The sequence below is a fragment of the Pseudopipra pipra genome, chromosome 12 (genome assembly GCF_036250125.1).
Source record: "Pseudopipra pipra isolate bDixPip1 chromosome 12, bDixPip1.hap1, whole genome shotgun sequence".
NCBI lineage: Eukaryota > Metazoa > Chordata > Aves > Passeriformes > Pipridae > Pseudopipra > Pseudopipra pipra.
The window spans coordinates 21,406,418-21,429,322 of record NC_087560.1 but is presented as its reverse complement, the minus strand read 5'-3'; the positions used below and the strand labels follow the sequence as shown (position 1 = coordinate 21,429,322).

Sequence of the window (22,905 nt, the reverse complement as noted above, 5' to 3'; positions counted from 1 at the left end):
GGAGGCTGGGGCCTCTTGATGGAAAGCTGCAATGACAGTTAGGGTTCAGCATCTGAGTGTGCAGACGGCATTTTTTCTGACAACTCGGGCATTTCAAGGGTTGCAGGTGTGGTTTTTATCAACTTTATATTTTTTTTAATTTTATTTTTTTCCTCAGCAAGACACCTGCCATCTTTTAGTATGTAACCCATTTTAATGCTTCTGGTTGTTTTTTTTTTTTGTTGTTGCTGTTGGTTTGTTGGGTTTTTTGGGTTTTTTTTTGCCTAGAGGAGCGTTTTCTTTACGTTGATGATGTAGATTTATTCTCTGTTCATTGTTTTTTTTAATAAGCGTTCAAAAATTCTGAGTGAGCCAGTTAAGAACAAAAAAAAAAAGGGGGGGGAGGGGACATATGCTTCCACTCAATGCCAGCAGAAAACCAGCAAAGGCTGTTGAAGACATTTTCTCCATCTTGTCCAGTGACTGAGAGCTGTTAATTTTATAATGGTTAATGGATGATCTGTATGATGCAGAACAGTTCTTTAAACCGTGCTCCAGTAACTATTTCATGTTGTCCATCACAGTAGTTGCACACAGAATAAGGGCAGGGGGGAGGGTTGTTGGTATTTGTGGGTTTGGCTTTATTTTTTTTTGTGCTGCAGTGACATATTTTTAGCTTGACAAAGGCAGCATTCTCTTGGTGGCCATGTGCATTGTAAGCACAGCAGCTGCTGTGACACAGGGACCTCCCAAATAAGACAAGTTCTAATACATGCTGCTTTTGGAGTCTTCATGTTGCTCCATGTTTAGCAGAGGTGTTAGAGCTAGAGATACTTAGTACAAGTTAATACAAGCTTTGGGTGGTTTGGGTTTTGGTTTTTTGGTGTTTGTTTTTGGTTTGGGGTTTGTTGTGAATGCTGCTAGGATTCTGGCATCAGTCACATCTAGATTTTGGTAAGGAAAGCCTTGTGAATGTGTTGTGTATCGTTATTTTGCCATAGCTCTACGCACTTTTCTCCAGTATCCCTAATGCAGTGGCTTAGAATAGGCTTTTCCAGTCCTTGTCAACTGGACCTTGCTAAGGCAAACAAGATGAGCCAAGGGGAAGAAGGATTAAGTAGGAGAATAATCTTTAACTTGTGACAGTTTCAGCAGCTGTGTATAATTTTCTGACAGATTTTTTGATCTGTTTCCCTCTACTGTGCTGTGAATGCAGCTCCCCAACTCACTTCCTTTGCTTTTAAAGAATCCCTGGTACTGGTGTGGGCTCACGGACTGAGTCTGTGATCAGCTGCTCTCAATTCCTGTTTACCCAAGCTTTCCACTCAGGTTAGTAGCTTTGGGTGCTCCATGCTGCTGTCGTTCAGGGGCTGAGGACCAAGGCTGAGCCGTTACCGAATGCAATCTCATGGTTTGGCTGTCAGGTTCTGCTGTACTTCCCATGGTGGCTTCATGGGGTAGAAAGCCACTCACAGACACCAGATGTGCCCTATCTCACTGCTCCAGCGCAGAGTAATGGGTGGTATTAATGTGCCAGATGCCAGAGAAACAGGCCATGCCATCAGCACCAGGTGCTTGTGCACCCTGGCAATGGTGGCAGGCCCTCAGCAAAGAGGACAAGGCTGTGGCTGCTGCACCCTGCACAGCCAGTGGGACCCAACGGAACTCCTGAAGTGATCTCATCTAGAATCTGAGCTGCTATTTTGGGAAATAAAATCTTCTAAGTCCATATTCAAAAGAGTGGAAAAACAGTGTGGACAGCGCCTGTTAATCCTATTTTGCACTGAGATTAATTGTTGTCATGTGCTATTGTAATTTTAATGCCATAATTCCTATCTCCTTAGAAAACAGATGTCCCACAGTCTGACTGGCTCCGTTCCAGGATTTTGCCTTGCTTTATTAACTATGGCATTGCTGGAACATGTGCCTCTTTTTTCCCCCCTGTAAGAATTTAACATTTCAGACCAGAGGCACCATTTTCCCCTCCTGATCTGATGTTGCTTCTTTCCTGGGTAATCTGAGATGATGTGCTTTTTGCTTGATACTGAGAAATTATGATTTTCCTTGTGCTAGAAAATCAGGAATTCAGAAGTGGAGTTAATGGGGATCAGTAAGGGCTTGTGCCTAGAGGTTGCTTTTGAAGTACCAACTTATTTTCATTCTCTTCTGTATAGTGGAATGCCTTGCTGCTTTAGGGGATTGTGTGGACAGGCAATCAGCTTTTCCTGATTTCTTGCTATGACACATGTTACTGCAGAGGATCCACACCAGATCCCTAACCCATCTGTAATTCTGTAATCTTTTTTCTTTTCTTTTTTACTTTTTACTTTATTCTGCTGGTCTGTGTGAAACAGTAGTGGAACAAATGGATCAATTCCTGAGCTTGAGCTTTGGAATACGAAGAACACTGCAAAGAAAATTTAATTCACTACCTGAACACAGTCTCCTGTTTTTGTTTTAAACCAAATGCATGTTTTAGGTATTGTTTGTGGGTTTTTTTGGGGAAGTGTCATGATTTTTGTGTTTTGTACACTTTTAGGTCTTTTAGGTAAGGTGTTCTTTTATTTAAATGCATCATTGATCTGTTTTAAACCATGGGTAATTATCATAGAATCTCCTGAGTTGGAAGGGACCCACAAAGATCAAGTCCAACTTCTGGCCCTGTACAGGACATCCCCAACAGTCCCACCATGTCCCTGAGAATGTTGTTCAAATGCTCCTTGAGCTCTGGCAGCCTTGGGACCATGACCACTGCCCTGTGGAACCTGTTCAGTGCCCGACTACCTTCTGGGGGAAGAACCTTTTCCTAATATCCAACCTAAACCTCCCTTGACACAGCTCCAACTGTTCCCTTGGGTCACAAGAGTGAAGAGATGAGTGCCTGCCCCTCTACTTCCCCTTTTGAGAGCCCGATGAGCTCTGCCCTCAGTCTCCTCCAGCTGAATAGACCAAGTGCCCTCAGCTCCTCCTCATATGGCTTCCCATCAAGGCCTCTCACCATCTTTGTAGCTCCTCTTTGGATGTTCTTTAACAGCTTTAGATCTTTCTTATACTGTGGTGCCCAAAACTGGCCCCAGGACTTGAGGTGAGGCTGTCCCAGTGCAGAGTAGAGTGGGACCACCCCCTCCCTTGCCCACCTGGCGATGCTTTGCCCGATGCCCACCAGGACACGGTTGGCCTTCCTGGCTTCCGGGGCACTGCTGACTCATATCCAACTTGCCATCGACCAGGACCCCCAGGTCCCTTCCCACAGCTGCTCTCCAGCCTCTCATTCCCCAGTCTGTCTGTACATCCAGGGTCACCTCACCCTAGCTGCAGAATCCAGCACTTGTCCTTGTTAAACTTCATATGGCTGGTGATTGCCCAGCCTTCTAATTTGGCAAGGTTCCTCTGCAGGGCCTCCCTGCCTTCGAGGGAGTCAACAGCTCCTCTCAGTTTAGTATCACCAGCAAACTTACTCAGTATCCCTTTGAGTGCAGAACCTGAGTCATTTATGAAGAGGACTGTGCCTAAACATAGTACTACAGGCACACATGTTAATTAAAGGAAAATATTCAACATAGCCAAGAATTCCTGCTGTCATGGGGGGAAATGGTAGAGAATAAGCTTTCTGCCATAGATGTTCTATATGAGGCTCCTCTGCTGCAGGGGCAGTGAGACTGCTGTAGTGGGAAGCTGAGCCAGTACAGGTCACTGCTGTGGTCGACCTGCTCCCTCTCCCATTCTCCCTTAGGACTGGTGTGTGTGGGAGCTGCTGGCAAAGCTGTCAGTACCATGCTAGTGGGGGAATTCCCGATGCACACATGCTTATTTGAGAGTAAGTCTTCACAAACCAGACTCTGTTGATATAATTGTTCAACTAGAAATAAACCAATGCAGTTATTTTCTACTAAGAATTAGTCCTTATACATGACACAGACAGAAATAATGCTTGGTGAGGTTTTTCCTTGGTTTTTTGCACTTTATCTCCATGGATAACTAACTTTCCAATTTTGCAAGTTTCTTTGCTCAAAGCTCCTAGAGTTGAAATCACCACAGTCGTGATTTCCAAAGTTAGAACTTGCCCCATTAAATTATTACTCGTGCTTCTAAAACCAGACCTTGTGGTTAAATGTTGTTGGCAGTTCATGGAATTCAAAATCTTGAAGTGCATACAAAGAATAACTGGGTTTGTCCTGGAACAATCTCTTTTATCCTTCAAGGACAGAGGGAGTACATTGAGCTGAGCCAGTCCTGCTGTACTGTCTGTCATACAGAGTGATTTGAGGGGTCATGATCTCTTTGAATGGACCTTGAGAGATTAACCCTTTAATTTGATAGAAAAGGAAAATAATGATGAGATCATTGGGGAAGGGTTGGACCTTTCTTCAGGACACAATGTAAAACAAGCATATTTTGTTTTCTTTAGTACTTTGTGTTCTGGTAGATGTGACTATTTTTCTTTGTTTTCTTTTTAAAAGAAATACTAAGTCTGGCCTGTCCTTGAGGTAGTAGCTTGGGAATAACTCAATGTTTTGGACTTCTCAGGCCTTTGTTAAATGGCTTTGGTGGAATGCATTCTGAATCCATGTAAAACAGTAGGGATTTCCCCAGTGATATTGGTCTTTATCTGTAGAACGTTTTAGGATAGTTGAGCTGGATGAGACTTAAATTTCTGATAGTCAAAAAAACAAAAAGGAAAAGATCTCTGAACAACATAATAGGACAACGATGTATTTCTTTCAGATGACCTGACCCCACTTGTTTTATTCAGATTTTTGTAAACTGAGGCCTATTCTGGATTTTGTCTGCCTTCACTTTGACAGTAGCTATTGTGGAAATTGGTAATGGCTATTTGCAATTTGCCTTCAGGTAAGTGAATGGTTTGTGTTTGACCTAATCCTACTTCTTTGCCTTTAAAATTCTAGCAAGTTCTAATGATTCTGTAGAAAAACCTGCAGTAGACAGTTAGACTCCTATAAAGAAAATTCTCCTGGGATTACTGTTATGAAGATGGCATTTGCTTGTATTTTTATTCCTCTTTCATGGGGATGAATAATTCAAAGTGGTTATTGATTTTTTTTTTTTTTCCCTTCTCCCCCCTCCTCCATTTGGTTTCCCTCTCTGGTTTCAACTGAGATACATCCTTGCAGGAAAGCATATGCTGTAGTGCTGATCTCATCATACAGGAGAGCATAAACCCAAGAAGGAATAGTGCCTGAAATGGTCGTCTTGTTTGATCTGTCTCTAAAGAAATTTGCCTATTTCTCATATTTTTTATTTTTCTTGACTAGCAGGTCTTATAAGCAAAAAGTAACTAGTAACCATAACATCCCAAACATACACACAATTTACTAGCACTAGTTGGGAGAGACTAACGTTTTATTCATGGCCTGGCTTCGTGAACGAAGATTTGGGGAGGGCTCTACCCACATTTGCTACAAGCACGCTGGTGGCTAAAGAGGCCAATACGAGATAGACAAGAGCAGTTGCAAAAGGCACAGCAGAAAGACTCCTTAGGTGGTGTCAGCAAGACACGGTTCTTTCTGCGTTGTCTTTTCTCCTCGAGAGTGATCCTGCTGCGTTCTCAAAGGCATCAGCAGCGTTATAGATGGTGTGTCTGCAGACCTCCCGACTGGAGGCCAGAGTAGACCAGTTATGTTGATCAACCCCTGGTATGGGTTAATAAAAAAGTACCTTTTTTTTTTTAAGCAAGTCCTCAACAGTCATTGACCCAGTCGTGTAAACATAGCAGTATATCCAGAGTGTTGTCAAGTTTCCCAAATTTATGGTGTCTTGGAAATTTTACTTGTGCCACTGCTAATTCTGAATCCCACTCTACCTTCTTCCTGGCCTTTCTCTGTCAGGCTTAGCTCCTGCCTGCTATTTGCATCATCTTCACTGTTGCCACTGAAGCTTGTTGCCTCTTTCCTAGGTACTGCTGTGATTTTGTCGAGCTGTCCTACCAGTGCCCTGTCTGTAGAGCAGCATGGCATCTGCTGCCTGGACAACTGACAGGGCACCTGCTGAATCAGTGCCTCTGGCCTGACACTGTGCTCTGTAAGAATGTTAACAGCCTTTGCGCCTCCCTTCGGGCGTTGGAGACAGAGTTAAACCAGCAGGTTCCCAGGAATCCAACCCTTCTTGGGGCAGCTGGTACCTTTTACAAAAAAGAGATCACTGTCTGTTTCAGAGAAGGATTGTGATCTGAGGCAGTTAGACTTGTCTGGAAAGAAAAAAATAAAAAATACCCTCTGCAGGAAGAGGAATCTTACACCAGGTTTTGGCTCTTGTAGCTTCTCTCACATTGCCTTGATTGCCTGACTTACTTTCAGTGACAGACTTGGCTCATCCCTTCTCCTCTGCTCTCTGTGTCTGTGGGGAGATATAGAAAACTTTGCTGTGTGTGCATGCCTTTGGGTGTGGGTGCTGGCCCTGGCCCAGACGGCTGAGAAGTACAGCCAACTCCAGCGCTGGTAGAAGGCATGGGTTTCTCTTCAGGTAGATGTATGCTGCTTATTGGAAACACTTTTGAAGAAGACTTTCCTTGAACTTGGCGTAATTAGGAAAACACTAGGGTTTTATCCCAGTGTCACTAGGAAATCACTGGGATTTGATCCTGGTCCTCTTCCCTCATTGCCACTCTTCTGGGTGCTAAGGAGTCGTGCTGCACTCGTACAGAGGCACACTGCTGTTCTCACTGTGCTCTGGTATTTGCCTCAGTCCTTCTCTCTGTGTTCCTTCTGGCTTTTTAGTACTGCTCATGTTTGCTCCACTTTCACAGCCTTGATTTATAAACCTCTTTATCCTTTCCACCGAGAGTTCTAGACAGGTCGTCTTCTGTCATTTTCCCTAAAGCTTTTCAGTTGCTGAGTTAAATTAGGATCACCATTTTTAAAACCTTATTTTCTGGGACAAGAGGGACCAGAATGTTGGCGCAGAAAACTCACAGGGTTCATGAATTTGTTTAAAGTAGGAATTGGAAAAGAGGCTGGTAGCAGGTGCTGACAGTCTCTGTGGACCTGCATTAGGGATGCTATTACCACAAAAATAAAACCTTATTTAGTGAAGAAAATGATACAAAAATAAATGGAATGGATGACTTGGACTATCCACCTTTAAACTTGCAAAATTCCACATTAGAGCTGCTAATTCTCAATAGCTCAGATGATAATCACTCATAAAGATGAAAATATAATTCTCAAATTAAGGAGGAGGAGCCTAAATATGTAACTGTATTGGACCTGCAAAGCAGCTGAAAGAATAAACTAATTTAGAGATCAAAGGTTCCTTTAAATAGAACTATACAGACAACCAAAGGGTTGTCACTGCATTTCAGAAATGGTTATTTAAAAATAAGAAAACTTGATAAAATATGAAACAAACATTTAGTCAGAATTTAAGCAACCAGAGAGATTAAAAAGATACAAATATCTGTAAATAAGAAAGGAGATAGGAAGTAGGGAAGCCTCACTAAACAGTTGCAGAGAAAGATGCAGTACTCAGCAAAAACAAGTATCCTTTAGAAACATCCTAGTAAAGCCTGTAGAAAAGAGTAAAAATTGCTGTACCTAGACAGAAATGAAGATAGTCAAGAGGATTTTAGAAGTGATTTGCCTAAGACTTGAACAAGTCATCGGTTCTTTTGGTTGACTGAAAGCAGATAACCTGTGGAAGTCAGTAACTGGATAGTCAAAGCAAAAAAGTCTTCCAAGAGGACAAATGCAAATAAATCCTTGTTCTTCTCAGCAGTTTTTCTCTGTCCTGTGTGCAGTGGTCAGAGCCGTGTGCAAGGAGAACTCAGAAGCTGGCATGCATACTAACGGAGAGGTTTGAGTCTGTGCCGTTCAGAACTCTGCTTTTCACACAGAAGTGTGGGGAAATAAATATATTTAACTCAAATTTAATACCTGGGCTGCTCAGGCTGGGTCACACCATGGTTATTCTTTGTCCCAAGACTTTTCAGAAGATAGTATACTCTTCATTAGAATTTCTTCTCTTATTAAAGCCTTTGGCCTACAAACATTTATCTGAAAACAGTGTTGGAAACAAGTCTCCTGTTCTTGCCTCACTCATTCGAGCTCGTTGTCTGTCCAGTGGAGTCCGAGGTCACTGCTGACCCATCCCTGTGCACCAGCATCCAGGTGCTGGTGTGTGGTGCCAGGCACGTCTGTTCCCGCCCGGGTGGCCAGGACTGTGCCGGGTGGTTCGTGTTGCTCGTCTTTAACTGGAGGAGCTGCTCTGGAGCTGGAGCCCGGCGCGAGATTCCAGTTTAAGAGTCGCTTAAGCCGAAGCCCTGCCAGGTGGGATGGGGAGCACCCTTCTGGGCAGCCCGTGAGCAGCCTGATGGTAGGGTGTTGAGAAAAAACGTTCAGCCAGCACCGGCACGCATGTTGGCCAGGGTTTGACCCCGCGCCGGGTATTTCGAAGCGCGGGTCGGGGTTTTACCCTTGCAGGGTACTTCGGGGCGCGGATGGGGGTTTGAACTGGGCCGGGTATTTCGGAGCGCGGGACGGGGTCCCGGTGTTCGCCGTTGCCCGGACTCCGCCCGGAGCCGCACCGGGCTGGCGACGGGAGTGGCGAGTCCCAGGGCTGCCGCTGCGGGCGCTCCGCGGCCCGCAGAGGGTTAAACCGCCCTGCGCACCGGGGAGGGGGCGCGGCGGCTCCTCCCCGCCACCGTGACAAGGCAGCCGCTCGCCGCAGCCCGGGCCGTGCCGGCGCACCCGCCGCACTCCGGGCAGCCGATCGGCGCCGCTCCCCGGGCAGGATGGTAGGTGCACCTTCCTTCCCACTGGCCTGGGGCGGGCAGCGGGGGCGCCGGGGCTTTCGGGAGTGAGGAGCTCCCAGTGCCGCGGGGTGCGGGATGGAGGCGGCGGCGCCGCTTTGTTCGCGGTCGGATGCTGCTCATTGCTTTGGAGGACAGTGGTCGGCCGGGTTGGACGGGCCGTTCGGGGGAGGTAGCGGAGGATATCGGTGACGGCAAGCGGACTCGGCCCTGGCTGGGCTCTGCGCCGTCCCAATGAGCTACTGGGGCTACGCAGCCCTGGCAGAGGCGCAAGTGATGGAGACGCACCTGCGCGGAGCGGTCATAGCGGGTGCGGTTTTCTTGGCTTGGAATTTGATACTGTTTGAGTAGGGGGCGACTGACGATTCAGGGGGACTAGTGACAAGAGGGGAAGGTGGCCGCAGATGGAGCTTGGTTTTTTTATAATCTGCGGACTTCGCCCCTTGTCAGCTGTTTGTGCCCGAGTATAGGAACAGAACTCGAATTCCCCAGCTGCTCAGCTGTTTGTTGCACTTGTGTCTTTAGCTCAAGCACGGAGAGTGATGTATGAAGATAGGTCTAGAGAAGAATCTGGAGAAAATATTCTGCCTGTCAGGGACTTAAGGAGTCCTGCAGCACTATGGTTTATCCCAGTATGGTCTTCCCTGAAGATAGTGTGCTGCTGGAGAAGGGAGGAGGTGGCACAAGGCACTTCACAGATGATGCCTTTGGGCAAGGCTTGGTGAAAGACTATTAATGTCTGTATCACTGTTCCGCTCTGTGCTGATGCTGGAATGAGGCTAATGCCAGGCAGAAGGGGGGAGGGTTGTTAAGGTGGACTGTCATGCTGTTAATTCCATGGAAGAGAGACACAGGGCTGGGCCCCTTTTGCAATTTCTCTTTCCTTTGGTGCTGCACGCCCACACATGAGTAGTCTTGAAGTAGCTGAAGTCTGGCTTCAAGCTTCTCAACACTACATTCTTCCACTGCAGGAAGCCAAAAAGCATCCAAATGGGTCCACTTAGTGGGGGAGGAAAAAAGGAAGGTTCCTGTAAAACGTGAGTGATGCAGCCTTTCAAGGGCAGCAGAAGGGGATGTGGCCAAGCTTGAAGCTGATTTTCATCCTAGTAGGCTATGGGGAGGGACTTTGTGCTTAAGAAATGAGAATAGCAAAGTGCTTTCTTTTTGCTAGCAGTGATCCTTTGTCATCCTTCGCCTCGCTGTACTGCCCACGTAGCACAGAGGGATAAGGAGCCAGCGGTCCCTTTATCATTAGCTCTCCTGCATTGCCAGTGGTACTGTGTGATGATGACACCTTTGCAGTCACAGACACACGGGGTTCTATTTTCATAGGGTATGTCTGGCATCTGTTACAGTGTTGCCACCAGTAGACATCTTGCTAAAAATGTTAAATTATCTGTATGCTAATGCTGAAACGCGTTGAAGTATTTCAAAACAGGGCCTTTTATTTCCAGTGTCCAGAGCTAGAGAAGCTAGAACGGGAGCTAGAAGCACTTTGCACAGACCAGGGTATGTGACCATGAATATCTGTCAGACTCTCCTGTTTTGGGTAAGAGGGGGAAACAGAAGAAGCAAACCTCATTAACCAGAGAGGGAGCAATGAAAAGAAGTCAGTCGTGAGGCCAACAAAAGCTTTCTTAATAAAGAAGAGAGGGGGCCGAGAGCAATCAGACTGGGACTGTCAGTGATGTAGGGAGGCGAAAAAGGAGGGAGCTGTGATCAATGTATCATTGATCACACAGTGAGGTTGGAGGGGAGGAGCGTGGCTGCTGCACACTCACACACACAGAAACACGCGCGCACACACACACTGCGGCAAATTCTGCAGCTGGTGCCTGCTGGCTTATGACTGCAGAAAAAACAAGCTCCAGTTTAAACTCTCTGATCTCAGAGACGAGGCTGTTTCTATTCCAAGTAGCTCTGGTTCCGCTGTGAAAAGCCCTGCAGGCTGGGCACTGTTCCAGAATGACAGGGATTCCTCTTTCTTCTGGTGGGGCAGGGGGCCTTTTGCTGTGTGAGGCCGGTACCCTCCCTGTCTCCCTGATGGCTTCATACTGGTTGGCTGCATCTAGCCCGCATGTCTGCCCTTACACTTTCTCCAGCAAGTAGTTATTGAATGCAGGCTTTCCTTTCCCGCAATCTGGCAAGGCAAGGCTGTCGAATCCTCTACCCTACTCCCGTTCTGCAGACAGAGACATGTGTAGCTTTGCAGTAGTTTCTTTTCTGACAAAACAGTCTATGTCCTGACATGTCTTTTTGCCAGTCTCCCTCATGTCTGTGGTGCTGGCATACCTGAGTCACATCTTCAGCAGAGGTGGTGGTAAATGGACAATGGACCACAGGAGCATGGTGAGCAATTGCCAGCTCTTTGCTGAAAGTGGGGAAGCAGCGTGTATGTGAACAAGAGGTGCGGTGTGTTTCAGTCAAAGGGGCATGGCTGGACATAGGGGTAAGGGCAGAAGGGGCATCCCTCAGCATGATCTTCTATGGACATGGTTTGTGCTCTTTGTACATGTTCATATGCAGACCTTCCTAGGTAACTCCTGCGATAGCTGCATCTTGCACAGGAAGAAGAAACTCAGAAGCAGGTAAGGATCCAGTAATACATCCTTGTGATAGGCATCTGAATATAGAGGTCTTAGTGGGTGCTGCTTCTAGCACAGGGTACTACTGGCATTATCACAGGCTTTCCACTGCTTCTTTATGGGCAGAAGAGAGAGGCCTCCAGGCCCTTGAGAGGAGATGCTGTGGGAGCCCAAAGCAGTTGAGATTGTCTGGTTAGCACACAGTGGTCTGACAGTAGTAGCTAGTTCAAAACACAGGGAGTATCTGCCAGCCGGTGAAGTGCTTGTTAGGCAGAAGTACCTGGGGAAGAAAGGGATGAGAGATGATAGAGTCTCTCCATCAGCCCAACCTGTGTATGGGAGAAAAGAGAGCAAGCTATGCATAAATGAATGCTTATAAGCATTTGTTCTCTGGGGAGAATTTACTAAGATGGAAAAAGATTTATTTTTCTTTCCCCTCAGAAATGCTGAACTGGTTTTCTGGACTCCAGGACAAGCCTAGTAGCTGTTGACAGGAAAGAGACTAGAGAAAGTATTGAGCTAGTTTTGTTCTAACTTCTCGGTTTGTATTATTTTTTTCTCCATCCCCTTAGGGGTGTTTGGTTGCATGATAAGAGTTCTTCTTACAAATACACATTTTGTGTTTGTCTGCAGTAAACACTTTCCTTCTACTAAAGCATTAAAAGTACCAAGTTTCTACCAGTTTTGTGAAAATTGTGGGGCAGTTGAGTGATCTGAATCGGAGCCATCAGTGGGACAGTACAGATCTGTTTGTCCTGCAGTCCCTGCTCACAAACCGGCCATCAGCCTATGGCTGTCTCTGAGCATGCTGCCACTTGCACAGTTGGTAGTTTTGGCTCACAAATGGAGCTGAGAATATGGCAGTGAACTGCAGGGAATGTGGAGGGAGCTGGGATTATCACAGCGGGACAGTGCAGGCTGGACACACAAAAAGTAGTCTTTGTCAGTTCAGGCCTTGCTGTGCCTAAGCTCTGTGGCTTGTTTTTACTTTTGCTTCACACTAAAGAAATGGAGACAAATTTCTACTTGTAAAAATCTGGTAACTTCAGATCAGTTTTCCTTCTCTCCTGCCTTCCTCTCCAGGATCTCAAAAGTTAGTGCTAATGGCAAAATTAGTTGTGTATCCAGCTCTTGAGGAAATTTCTGTCCTTCTGAGGCTTTATTCAAAAATTAACCTTAACAGCGATCTCCTTGGCCAGCAGGTTCTTAGTTCTCCTGAAACAGCCCTTGAAGTCTTGCTGGACCAATCTCTCAAATGTATAGAATAGTACTGGGTTGGGTTGTTGGTTTGGTTTTTTTTAATCAGGAATGCAATTTCGATTAATTTCTGCTTTTCTGAAAAGCATCATCATCCCAGTGTCTGTGTCTGGAAAGAAATTAGTGAACCCTTTCTTTGCTTTTGAAAGTAAAGGCTTGGGTGTTTTCTCTAAGCAAATGAAGGCTGAGAATTGCCAATGGAAGGAGGCAAGTAAGTCACAGAGGGGTAGGATTCAACGTGCATGTCTGTTATCAATATGTGCTACTGAATAACTTGTGTGTCTCTTTGCACATGTTACTGTCGTTCATGCGCCTTCTTGTAAAGCACTGAAGTCTCTGGCAGTTACTAGAACCTGCCTCGGCTGTAAAAGTTTGGTGCTGTTTTTCACAATGTGCTCTAGCTACAAATGTATTGTCTTAAAAACCCATGACAGCAAAACTGGCTTCCTCTGTTGACCTTCAAGTTAAGAAATTCAGTTAATTGCTTTTGCACTTTGCTAACCTTTTATTTCACTGAGATCTCACCTGTCCATTCTCTATTAAGCTCCAGCGTCAAATTCTTAAATAATTAGGGAGAAAAACTAGAAGGAAAAGGCCATTAGTACCTCCCTTTTGAAAGTTGTTTGAAGAATGTCGGTCTGTCATCAGGCACTCAAGATGCTAATAGCTCTCTTAGAGGAGAAATTGGCAAGAAGCCAACGATTTACCTTCTGAGTGACTAGATCTATGTTCTGAAAAGCTTGCTAAAATGAATTAAGAGGAGTAAGTTAAGTTGCTGTACTTAACAGAAATGCAGACATGGCTAGGCCATGTAATAAGTAAACGGCCTCACTCAAATATGACTCCTAAAGCATTGGATAGGGTGGTTCTCTGTGGCTTTGGTCTGTGTGACATTTTTCTGAAGAACCAGCTTGCAGGCTGTTAGGTATGAGTGCAGTGTGTGTTTTGGCTCAATTCCTGGTTGCTAGATTTGTGTTTTAACTCTTATGTGTTTTCTTTCTTGCTGTTGGTCCCTATTCAAAGGCAAAGACCATTGTTAAGAAAGAAGGAGGCATGGGAGCATGGAAGGGTCCTGTGCTTGCATGGCTTTGAGAGAGCTGAATGAGTGAGAGGCCCTGAAAGAAGGGTTTGTGGTGTTGGAGGCCTCTTCTCTCCTCTTTTCTCCCCAGTCAGTAAGTTCAGTCCCTAATTCCACTGTGTAATCTGCAAGCTGAAAGGGACCTGGCTAGATGGGGTGGCATTAGGAAGCAGGGCCTCCTGTGATGAATTAAGACTTGAGTGAGCTCAACTCAGGCAGACTGGTGAAAGGCAGTGACTGAGTGGACTTGTCACCGGTATCGAGAGAGAAGATGTCCCAGGCTACTCTGCTAGAAACCTCCTTGGCTGCTCCCAAGTGCCTCTCCCTTCAGTGCTGAATGGACAGGCCCTGTGTTTGCTGGCAGAAGGGACAGGAAGCCTTGAAGTTCTGCACTTTGAAATAACTTTCTGTATCCCATTCATTATCACTGTAGTCCACGCTGTAAACCAAATCCCAGGAACCCAGACCATGCAGAGGATCTGTCAAGAGGCAGTTAGATCCAAGAGTGCAAAATTAAGATGCATCAAAGAAAATTGTTGGCAGAGAACAGCTGCTTTTTTTCAAGGGCTGGCAGAATACAGCCCTTCACTTTACCAACCACTCCAGCCGCTCAGAGTCCATAGCTGGTTTAATATCTGTATTTTAAAGAGAGGTGACATTCAGCAGGTCATCCTCAAAACAAGCAAGGGAGAGAAGAAAAGTGACTTGGAATGAGACTGTTAACAGTACAGAATAGGAAGGAGATTTTAGGATTCTGAGCAGTTGCTGTAAATCAGAAGCAGGAGCCTCTTGTCAGAAATTTGGCATCTCAGTAGGCAAACAGGAGGAAATCTCAGAATTATTTCCTTGTATCTTCAGCCATCCCGTCTTTTATACAGTTAAGTTGTCCCTGCCTCAGGCAGTTTGCTTACATGTGTCATATTGATCAGTTGTCCAAATGACAAAAAAAAAGAGAGAGGAATAGGACGGATCATGAGCTGTACCTCCAAGTCAGTCAGCATTACCTAGATACTTCAGAACCAGGAGAAACGCACATTTTTCGTCAATCTGTGCTATGTTCTGGTGGTAAGAACACATGTCCTGGGTGCGTATTCTTACTAAAATTAAGAGATCATAAGCTGTCCAACTTTGTGTCTTACAGGAGTCTTCATCCCTGTAAGGCATCTGCCTCAGTGCCAATGGGAGCAGTTTTGTGGCACCTCTTTTCAGTGATTGGCAGCAACTCCCAGCTGAAGTACCACTGACATGAGAAGGGGAAACATTAATTTGGTGTCCTAAGGGACCAGCTATAATAAATCTGCCAGGGGTTGGTGGAGTGAGGGCACCAGGTAAGAGGGTGTCTTAAGGTGTGTTTAGGTTTCCTTTCGTGTATTTAGCTGGAGACACTTAAGAAGCTCCTCACAGCTGGAGGCCATATCCCTGTGCAGAACTGCACTCCCGATTCAGTGAATGCCACATGCTGTTCCACAGCAGAAGGATGCAAGGCCAGCATGAGTCAGCAAAGCTGCTGCAGAGAACAGAACCTTTCATGGCCAATCTTGCACCTGGCGAGCTAGGTAGCAGTGCTCACCCTATCTGTTATCTCAGTGCTATAACTTCCAGTTGAGGGGCAGTAACTTCTGGAAATAGATACAGCTGTTTCCAAAGTGAACATCTGCAACTTCAATTAGTGGTTCTAAAATGGCCGAGATATCAAATTGCTCTTTAGCATAAAAGTGAGGCAGTATGTGTAATTAGGGAGCAATGAGATGGTTGCTATGGTTGACATGGTATAGAAATAGAGGTTGCCTGGGAGAAGAGCTGTAGATGGCGTGAAAATATCACAGGGAGGAGGGAAGATGGGAAAAACAGGCAAGTGGTTAGGAAGAATATCTCCTGGGATGTGGCAAGTGCCCACAACCTCCCACACCTTAAAGAGTATTTCATCTCCTCCTCTTGCCCTGCTGCTGGTTCACCTTTGTAGTAAATCCCCAGGAGTTGGTCAGTTACTTTGCAGAGCCTGCTCTCACCTTAAAGCATGATTAGTTCTACTGACATGCAGTAACAGTATGGTAAGGTGAGTTATGAGATATCTCCAGCTGGATCCACAAAAGAAAACCTGAACGTGCCTTCAGATTCCTCAGCCCTCTTCATCCTGACAGACTCAGCAATGTTTCTAGAAACCAGACCTTGTTCACCTTTGCCCCAGACCATTCAGTACCATTCTGACCCCCTGCTTTGGGCAAGTCCCCAGACCACACATTTCTATTTTTGACAGTAATTAATTTCATCTGTTGTGCTTTCCGTTATTCTTTAAAACCTGTTGCAGCCTGGGCCTCCCAGAAGTATTCTTCTTTCTATTCGTTACTGCTGTATTTTTCCTTTCTCTGTCCTGCCTAGTATGGTTCTCAATTAATTTCACTCTCACTTTGTTCCTGTTGAGAAATTTTTCTCCCTCTTGGAGCTGTCTTGCTGATGCTGTCTTCTTTCTGTGGCTTTTTACACCAAGTTCTCTGCTTACAGAGTTCTGTAGCTCTTAAGGATTTTGCTCTGCCTCCGCGCTGTTCTGAAGTTCGTGCCTATTCTGTCCCTAATCAGATGATCTATTCTTTCCTGATGTTAGCACCTCATGGCTCCCTTTACACACAGAGTGTTGGGTTGTGCCAGTGTCTGGTGGAAGTATATCTGTGACTGGTTGTCCTCCCAAAGACAACCAGGTGGGTGATCTGCTTGGAAGCTCAAGCTAAAGCCCCCGGAGGAGCACAGATTGTGTCACCGGCTCTGCTCGGGCTCACCTGATGCTCTTTCATGTGCTGCCTCTCTCTCTGCTCAGTCCTCTGTGTGCTGCACTGCTAAGCCCCCAGTCAGGACTGGGTACAGTCCCTGTCACCCTGTTATCCAGGTGTAGAGCCACACAGCAGGCGAGTCCTTTGCTTGGTAGAGAATTGAGGTTTGAATTATCTTCCCTCTCTCCGCACTCTGCTTTGTGCTTTCCTGTGCTTTGTTTATTCAGTTTCTACAGATAAGACACATCTCCTGTTGCGCATCCATGGGGCTTTATTTTGGTGGTGCTGTGTTTGTAACTGACTCAGTATGTCAACATGAAAAATCATCAAACACTATTTTGAAATTTTCATAAAAAATAAAACCTCATACATACAATAATACTTCCCTGCTCAAACACCATTGGCTTCCCCTTCTTTTCTAGGTGCAGTTTAAAATCCCTCATTTTTATGCCCTATGTGATTCCCTCTGTGACCTGTTAGATGATGGCTTGGACGCTCCCTTCCACTGCTCCGCAGGCGACAGCCCTGCCCTGGCCCTCCCTGACAGGCTCTCAGTACTTTGTTGCAGCTTCTTACCTATTAATTTTCAGATGATTTTCATATTCCTATTAAAAATGTATTTTCCATTTGCTGGTATACAGTGATTCTCTCTGAGAAAACCACTAAAGAAAATCTCTAAGGAGAGAGATTTTTTGATTTAGCCATTGACAAATAAATAGATACTTATTTATCTATTTCTGCACAGTGTTTGAAGACCTAAAATTAGAAAGTGGATGAAATAAATCTTTACTATAGACTTTTTCAGGCCATAGGAGGCAGAACACTTGCTAGTGACTGCAAAGCACTGTCTGAAGCCAGGTCCTCATCATTCTTAGCTTCTGAATCACACACTAGAAAGCTAAAGCCACAGCAACTTTTCTGATAATGTTTTTATGATAATAAGTAGTTGTTGTAGCCGTCACATGTTGTGGGAGGAGGGGAAGAGGCTGTGGGACAGCCCATTTGTTGTGATCCACAGTGAGCTGGCTGAGCCCTTTGCTCTGCTCATCTCTGCTAAAGCAACAGAGCTGGATATACCTAGAATTGCTGGGACTGCTGCATCTCCTCAGGCTCTGGAAGGCAGCAGTTAGGCACCAGTGTGCATGGCAGCCTCCTCCCTAGGACTCAGAATCTGTCTTAGGCTGTTCTGGGGGTTTACACCAAGCTCCAGCTGTATTCCTCACCTGATGTCTCTCCACTTACCTTGCCTGAGAGTCTCCTCTCATCTGGCACAACACTGCTGTTAAAGGATAAGGAGGAACAGAGTGGGACTTGTCCTGTCAACCTGATAAACACATCCAGGTGCATCCCTGGGGTGTAAGAGATTGTGTTTGAGTTCCTGAGCTGGAACCAGCACGTGAGTTCAGGACTGCACTGAAGCACAGATGCCTCCCTGACTACAGGGGCTGGTCCAAGGCCTTCTTTGTGCCCCTATTGAGATAGCTGTGGCTGGCATAATTAACTAATTATTCCTTAGAGTTGTTGGGGGAGGGAGCAAAGACACTTGCTACACAGCCTGGTGTTTAGGATGCAGATGTGGATAGATCCCGTTCCCATCTCTCTGCACAAAAGCACAGGCTTTAGCCAGCGGGGTGGGAGCAATCCCGCTCTGTCTGGCAGGGAGCGAGCTGGGGGTCGCCCATGTGATGGGCAGCCCACTGTGCCGTCATCCTTTGGGTTCTGTCTTGTCCTCTGAGAAGTTGGTGACTGGATACAGGCATCCAGCTTTCCATCTAGATGTGAGAGAAGAGCTGCAGTGAGAACCTCCTGACTTAGAGATGTGGACGTGGTGGTGCAGGGTTGGGGTCTGGTTCCTGTTTCTTGACGGCTGCTTCCGCAGCCACTCAGCCAGTTAGTGCCTGTGGAGGCCCCACTGGGCCAGTTGCCCTGCGGGAGCTTCTGGTCAGGCCACAAGAGCTGAGGCAGCCAACACTGAGCCTCCTGCCCCAAAATGCACTCCCAGTTTTCTCCATGCTCCTTGAAGGCAGACCAAGATTGGGATGTAAACAGCATGTCAGTCATAGGCGTGCACAATAACAAATTGGAAGGTGCTTTGAATAGTCAGGATGAATGAAGAAATAATCCCAAGAGCCCAGAAAGTAAAGTGGTCACAGCAAGAAAGAACAGAGAGGTTTAAAGTGAGGAAGCGCAGAGACCCGATCATACCTTAGCATATGCTGAGCCCGATACAGCTGTTGTGAGAACTGGGAGCCTGGGATTCTGTGTATGTGAGTGCTAGCATGTTGTAGACTCCTGTTTACCCTCCAAAGTTCAGGCCAGAGGCAGCCACAGCTGCATGCCCAGGGCTGGGCCCTGTACAGGTGCTCTGCCTAAGGCAGGTGCCTCTCTCTGCCAAGAGAAGAAGATGACAGTTTCCTTTGACATGAACTTAGACCAGAATCTTTCCTTTCTAGAACCCACCACAAATGCCCCCTCACACCTTTTCAGAATCTCTCCAGCCCACCCCTGTGTGGAGACGTCCCTTTGTACAGTTATTGAGGACTCTGCTCTTGCACAGTGTGAGCTGTTGCAGGAAGGTGTGTGTGAACTTCCTTATGCTGTGCTGTAGAACTTTCCACTTCATGCATTGGGGTTCTCCACGGGTTGCCTCCCCTTTTGCCCACAGCTAGGGAATCACATAAGCATGTCTCAAGGGTTGATACATCTCTCTGACTTGTTGTACCAGGACCGGGCTGTTCCACAGTGCAGCAAGGATGCTCAGGTACAGAGAAGCTAAGAAATGTTTCAGGGATGCACAGTCTATAGTAAGGAGGATCTGAATAGTGAATCCAGAGTTGTTGCCTGTGTATTGGCTGTGAAAGCAGTCTTTGTGTTTATTTTAAATTCCTGAGCCCACCTGACTAGCTAGCAGAGCTTCCAAGTCTCCATCAGCCAGAACTGGTCCCATTGGCCAGACAGCTGCACACTTTTCAGGTTGCCTGCTGGAGGAAGGAGCTATGTGCCCTTCAGGTGCTGGGAGTGTGACATTGCTTCCAACAGGGGCGTGTTCACTCCTCTCCCCACCGCCTAAGGGGCGGCCTTGGTCTGGCAGAGAGATGGGACCATAGTGCAGTGGGAGACAGGACGGCATATCTGCACAGATGGGAGGAGAGGCAGGACCCTGCTTAGAGTTCAGTGCAGAACCTTTTCTCCCTTTCCTCTGGTCTTTACAATCTCCCTCCCAAGGAGCTGTGGCTTGCCATGCTTGGTACAGTCCTGGAGTGTTTGTGAATGACTGTGTTGTTTCATTTTCTCCGAATGGACACCATTTGGGGCTGGATCCTTTTTCTCACATTGGCACTGAAGAAGCTGCAGTTGGAGGCTTCACAGCCTCAGAATGAGAGAGTCAGTTACTATCTCAGGGTTATTATGCAATTTCAGAATGAAAGAAATGGCAGTCTTTCAGCTTGTGCTAGCTCATGTTAATTTTGCAAATATATGCACTCTAAGAACCCTCATACACTGTTTGACTGACCTCTCCAGAGGTGAACTTTGTTCAGTAGAGCATCAGGAAGACTGTGTGATCCCAGGCTCAGCTCTTTGCTGAAATGTAGCAAAAGGTGCTGAGCCATAGTGATATCTAGGATCTTCTTGTAAGAGTGTTTTCAGAAGTGTCCCCTTGAAGAGATATGTCCATAACATCAGGTACGACAGCAGGAAGTTAGGAAGTCAGTTTTTAATCACTGTAGCTTGTGTGCCTTGATAACATTTTCAGACAGTGAAACTTTGTTATTTTTTATCAATGTACTGTTGGTGTTCACTCTATAGGTAGAATCTGGCCTGGTAAGCCCAAATAGTCTTAGGGACAAAGGAGGGAAAGGGTGTGGGAAAGACAAGGGAGGTAATGAGAGATAAAGAGTGCATCCTGGATGGGGAAAGGGCTGATTTCTGTGTGATCAGATGAGCAGTCTCCATCTTCTGGATGGCAGGGTCTTGGGAGCTCTGCAGCCCAGATTTACACCTGCCATCAGACAGGTGCACACACTGATGAGATCCCTGCCCTGAGCTTTCTCTTTTCCAGGCTAAGCAAGCCCACCCCACCTCTCCTCAAAGATGTGCCAGTCATTTAATCATCTTTTGGCCCTTATGTTCGTTCTGATTTATTTTACCAGACAGAGCATCATGACTGATTTCAGCACAGTCCCTCAAAAGATGACCCAATGCTATGGCCTATGGCATCATTTCACAAAGGTGAGAATCTGGGTCCCACTCCCCTGACACTTGGTCTCTGTTTTCAGCATGGTGCATTGTAACTGTGGCTCTTCCAGTCCTGATCAACAGAATAATAAGACCTCTGAGGTGTGATAGTCTGAAAGACTAAAGAAAATAACAAGCAGTAGCTTGTGTAGCTGTCCTTGAGAGCCCTTCAGACCAGCCCAGAGTTTATTTTGCAGCTACAAGGGTTTTAGGTGCTTCCATTTAAAGTAGCAGAACACAAGGATCTGCTCCAGCAGCATGACCTCCTTTTCTGCCTCTACAGCCATCTGTCTGCTTGTAGGATCATCTCTCTCGGGCATCCTGTTTGTCACAGTTACCCCAATGCACTGCCCTTTCTTTCAGCCTAGCCTGACCTCCCTGCAGAGCCCTGTCTGCCTGACTGCTGAGCACTAAACCCACGGTGTCTGCTCCTCTGTTCTCTCTCCCTCTGTCTCTTTGTACATGCAGGCAGCCCTGGATGGTTAGTTCACACTCACTGCAGAGTTTGTGTGGCTTTGCTCTCCACTTGCTATCCTCCACCAGAACCAAATTAATTCTACACTCAATAGACCACATAATCATAGAATATGTTAGTTGGAAGGGACCCATGAGGATCACCAAGTCCAACACCCTGCTCCTCACAGGTCTAGCTAAAATTAAACCATATGACTAAGACCATCATCCAAATGCTCCTTGAACTCTGACAGGCTTAGTGCTGTGACTGATTCCCTGGGGAGCCTGTTCCAGGGGCCACCCACCCTCTTGCTGAAGAATCTTTTCTAATGTCCAATCTGAACTCCTCTGATGGAGTTTCATTCTATTTCCTTGTGTCCTAGTGCTGGTCACCAGAGAGAGAAGATCAGCACCTTCTCCTCCACTGCTCCTCTTGAGAATGCTGTGAACAGCAATGAGTGTACTCAGCCATATATACTCTTAAAAAAAAAAATCAGATTTTTCCTCCCTTCCCACTAATAGTCCAGGAGTGCAGCTGTGCATCCTGAAATGCTGCCTCAGTATTAGTAATGGAAATCCATCCTCTAGCATTGCCCAGAATAGCTGTTGTTCACCACCTCAGGGATGATTTGTGTAGTACCTCCATGGTCAGGTCCTGCTGACGACACCCAAAGGTGGCTGCTGTGTAGGAAGAGCTGTATGTGAGCCTCTGTGGCCCTTTGGGGTGAGGGTGCTGCTACTTCTGCACAATGATAAGTAATGTGATCTGTGTGGAGAAGGGGAATGCCCTTTCTTTTTCTGAAACTTCACTGAGGTTGTGAATGAGGTGCATTTGTATATTAAATCTTTCCGTATATTATGCAGCAGGCACTTTGTATGGGTAAAAGGCAAGTAATGCTGTGAGTCAAAACTACTTAAAAGGCAGAAAACAAGTTAGCAAACAAATATATGCTCATGTTTGTGCAGCATCCAGAGGTAAAATACAAGGGCTTCATGATTTTCTACTAAATATAAAGCTGATCAGTACAGTAATGATGAGGAAAGGGGTTGGCATGAACACGGAGGTGGCTAAATTTATAGATGACTCAGTTACTGAGGTCTAGAAAAAACTGTGAGGAACTTCAGCAACTAAATTGCACAGTCATCATGATCTCCCATTAAATTAATTGTCAAAAAAGCAAAATCAAGCCCACTAGAAAAATTAAACTTTCCAGACTCCTCGTAAGAGCTTAATTAATAGAGTCATGACAGGGTGAAATTTGTGTGTCACCGTGTACTCCAACTGAAGATCTTTATTTAGTGCAAAGCTAGTGTTAGGTTATGTTATGATAAAATAAAAAAGTAGGGAAATATAGAAAATACAATAATTATATCCTGTGAATCTCCGGTGTTTCTTCTCGTATTGTTTACTTCTCTTACTCATTTCAGTGGCTGTGGGGATAGGTGACAGCAGTTCTGAAGGGACTGAAGAAAGTCTCCTCTTAAGAAACAGTCGGTAAAGAGTAGGGGCTTTCTGTCTTGGTGGGGACATGGTGGATGGGAAGTGCACAGGCACAGAGTTGACTGCAGAAATCAGTGTGGCTGAATGCACAGAGAGAGGATTCATCCAAAATGAGAAATGCAATGCTACTGAAGAGAGGATATTTATTTATTTAATGTCACAGCTTCTGAGTGTAGTTGGAGAGGGCTGTGCAGGGTCAGGGATCTGTGTTCAGAATGCGCCTGGAGATGAGCTCTGTCCAGATGTTTATTCCAGGCAAGTTGAAGACAACAGTCTTCAGGAGCCTG

The 22,905-nt window shown here is 46.0% G+C and overlaps 1 protein-coding gene across 7 annotated transcripts in view; it reads left to right on the top strand.

Moving 5' to 3' along the window:
* Positions 1 to 22,905, top strand: part of MAP1A (microtubule associated protein 1A) — a 52,939-nt gene that overhangs the window by 10,178 nt on the left and 19,856 nt on the right. The window contains exon 1 of one of the 7 annotated variants that reach the window (XM_064669432.1): positions 8,619 to 8,728. The exons of 5 other annotated variants lie outside the window; for them this stretch is intronic. Coding sequence is in view for 1 of the 2 variants with exons in the window: in XM_064669429.1 (XP_064525499.1) it covers positions 20,628 to 20,658 (31 nt within the window). In the remaining variant the exon portion in view is untranslated. Of the gene's footprint in view, positions 1 to 8,618; positions 8,729 to 20,624; positions 20,659 to 22,905 lie in introns of those variants that run through there. One more of the 7 variants, XM_064669429.1, reaches the window with a different exon arrangement.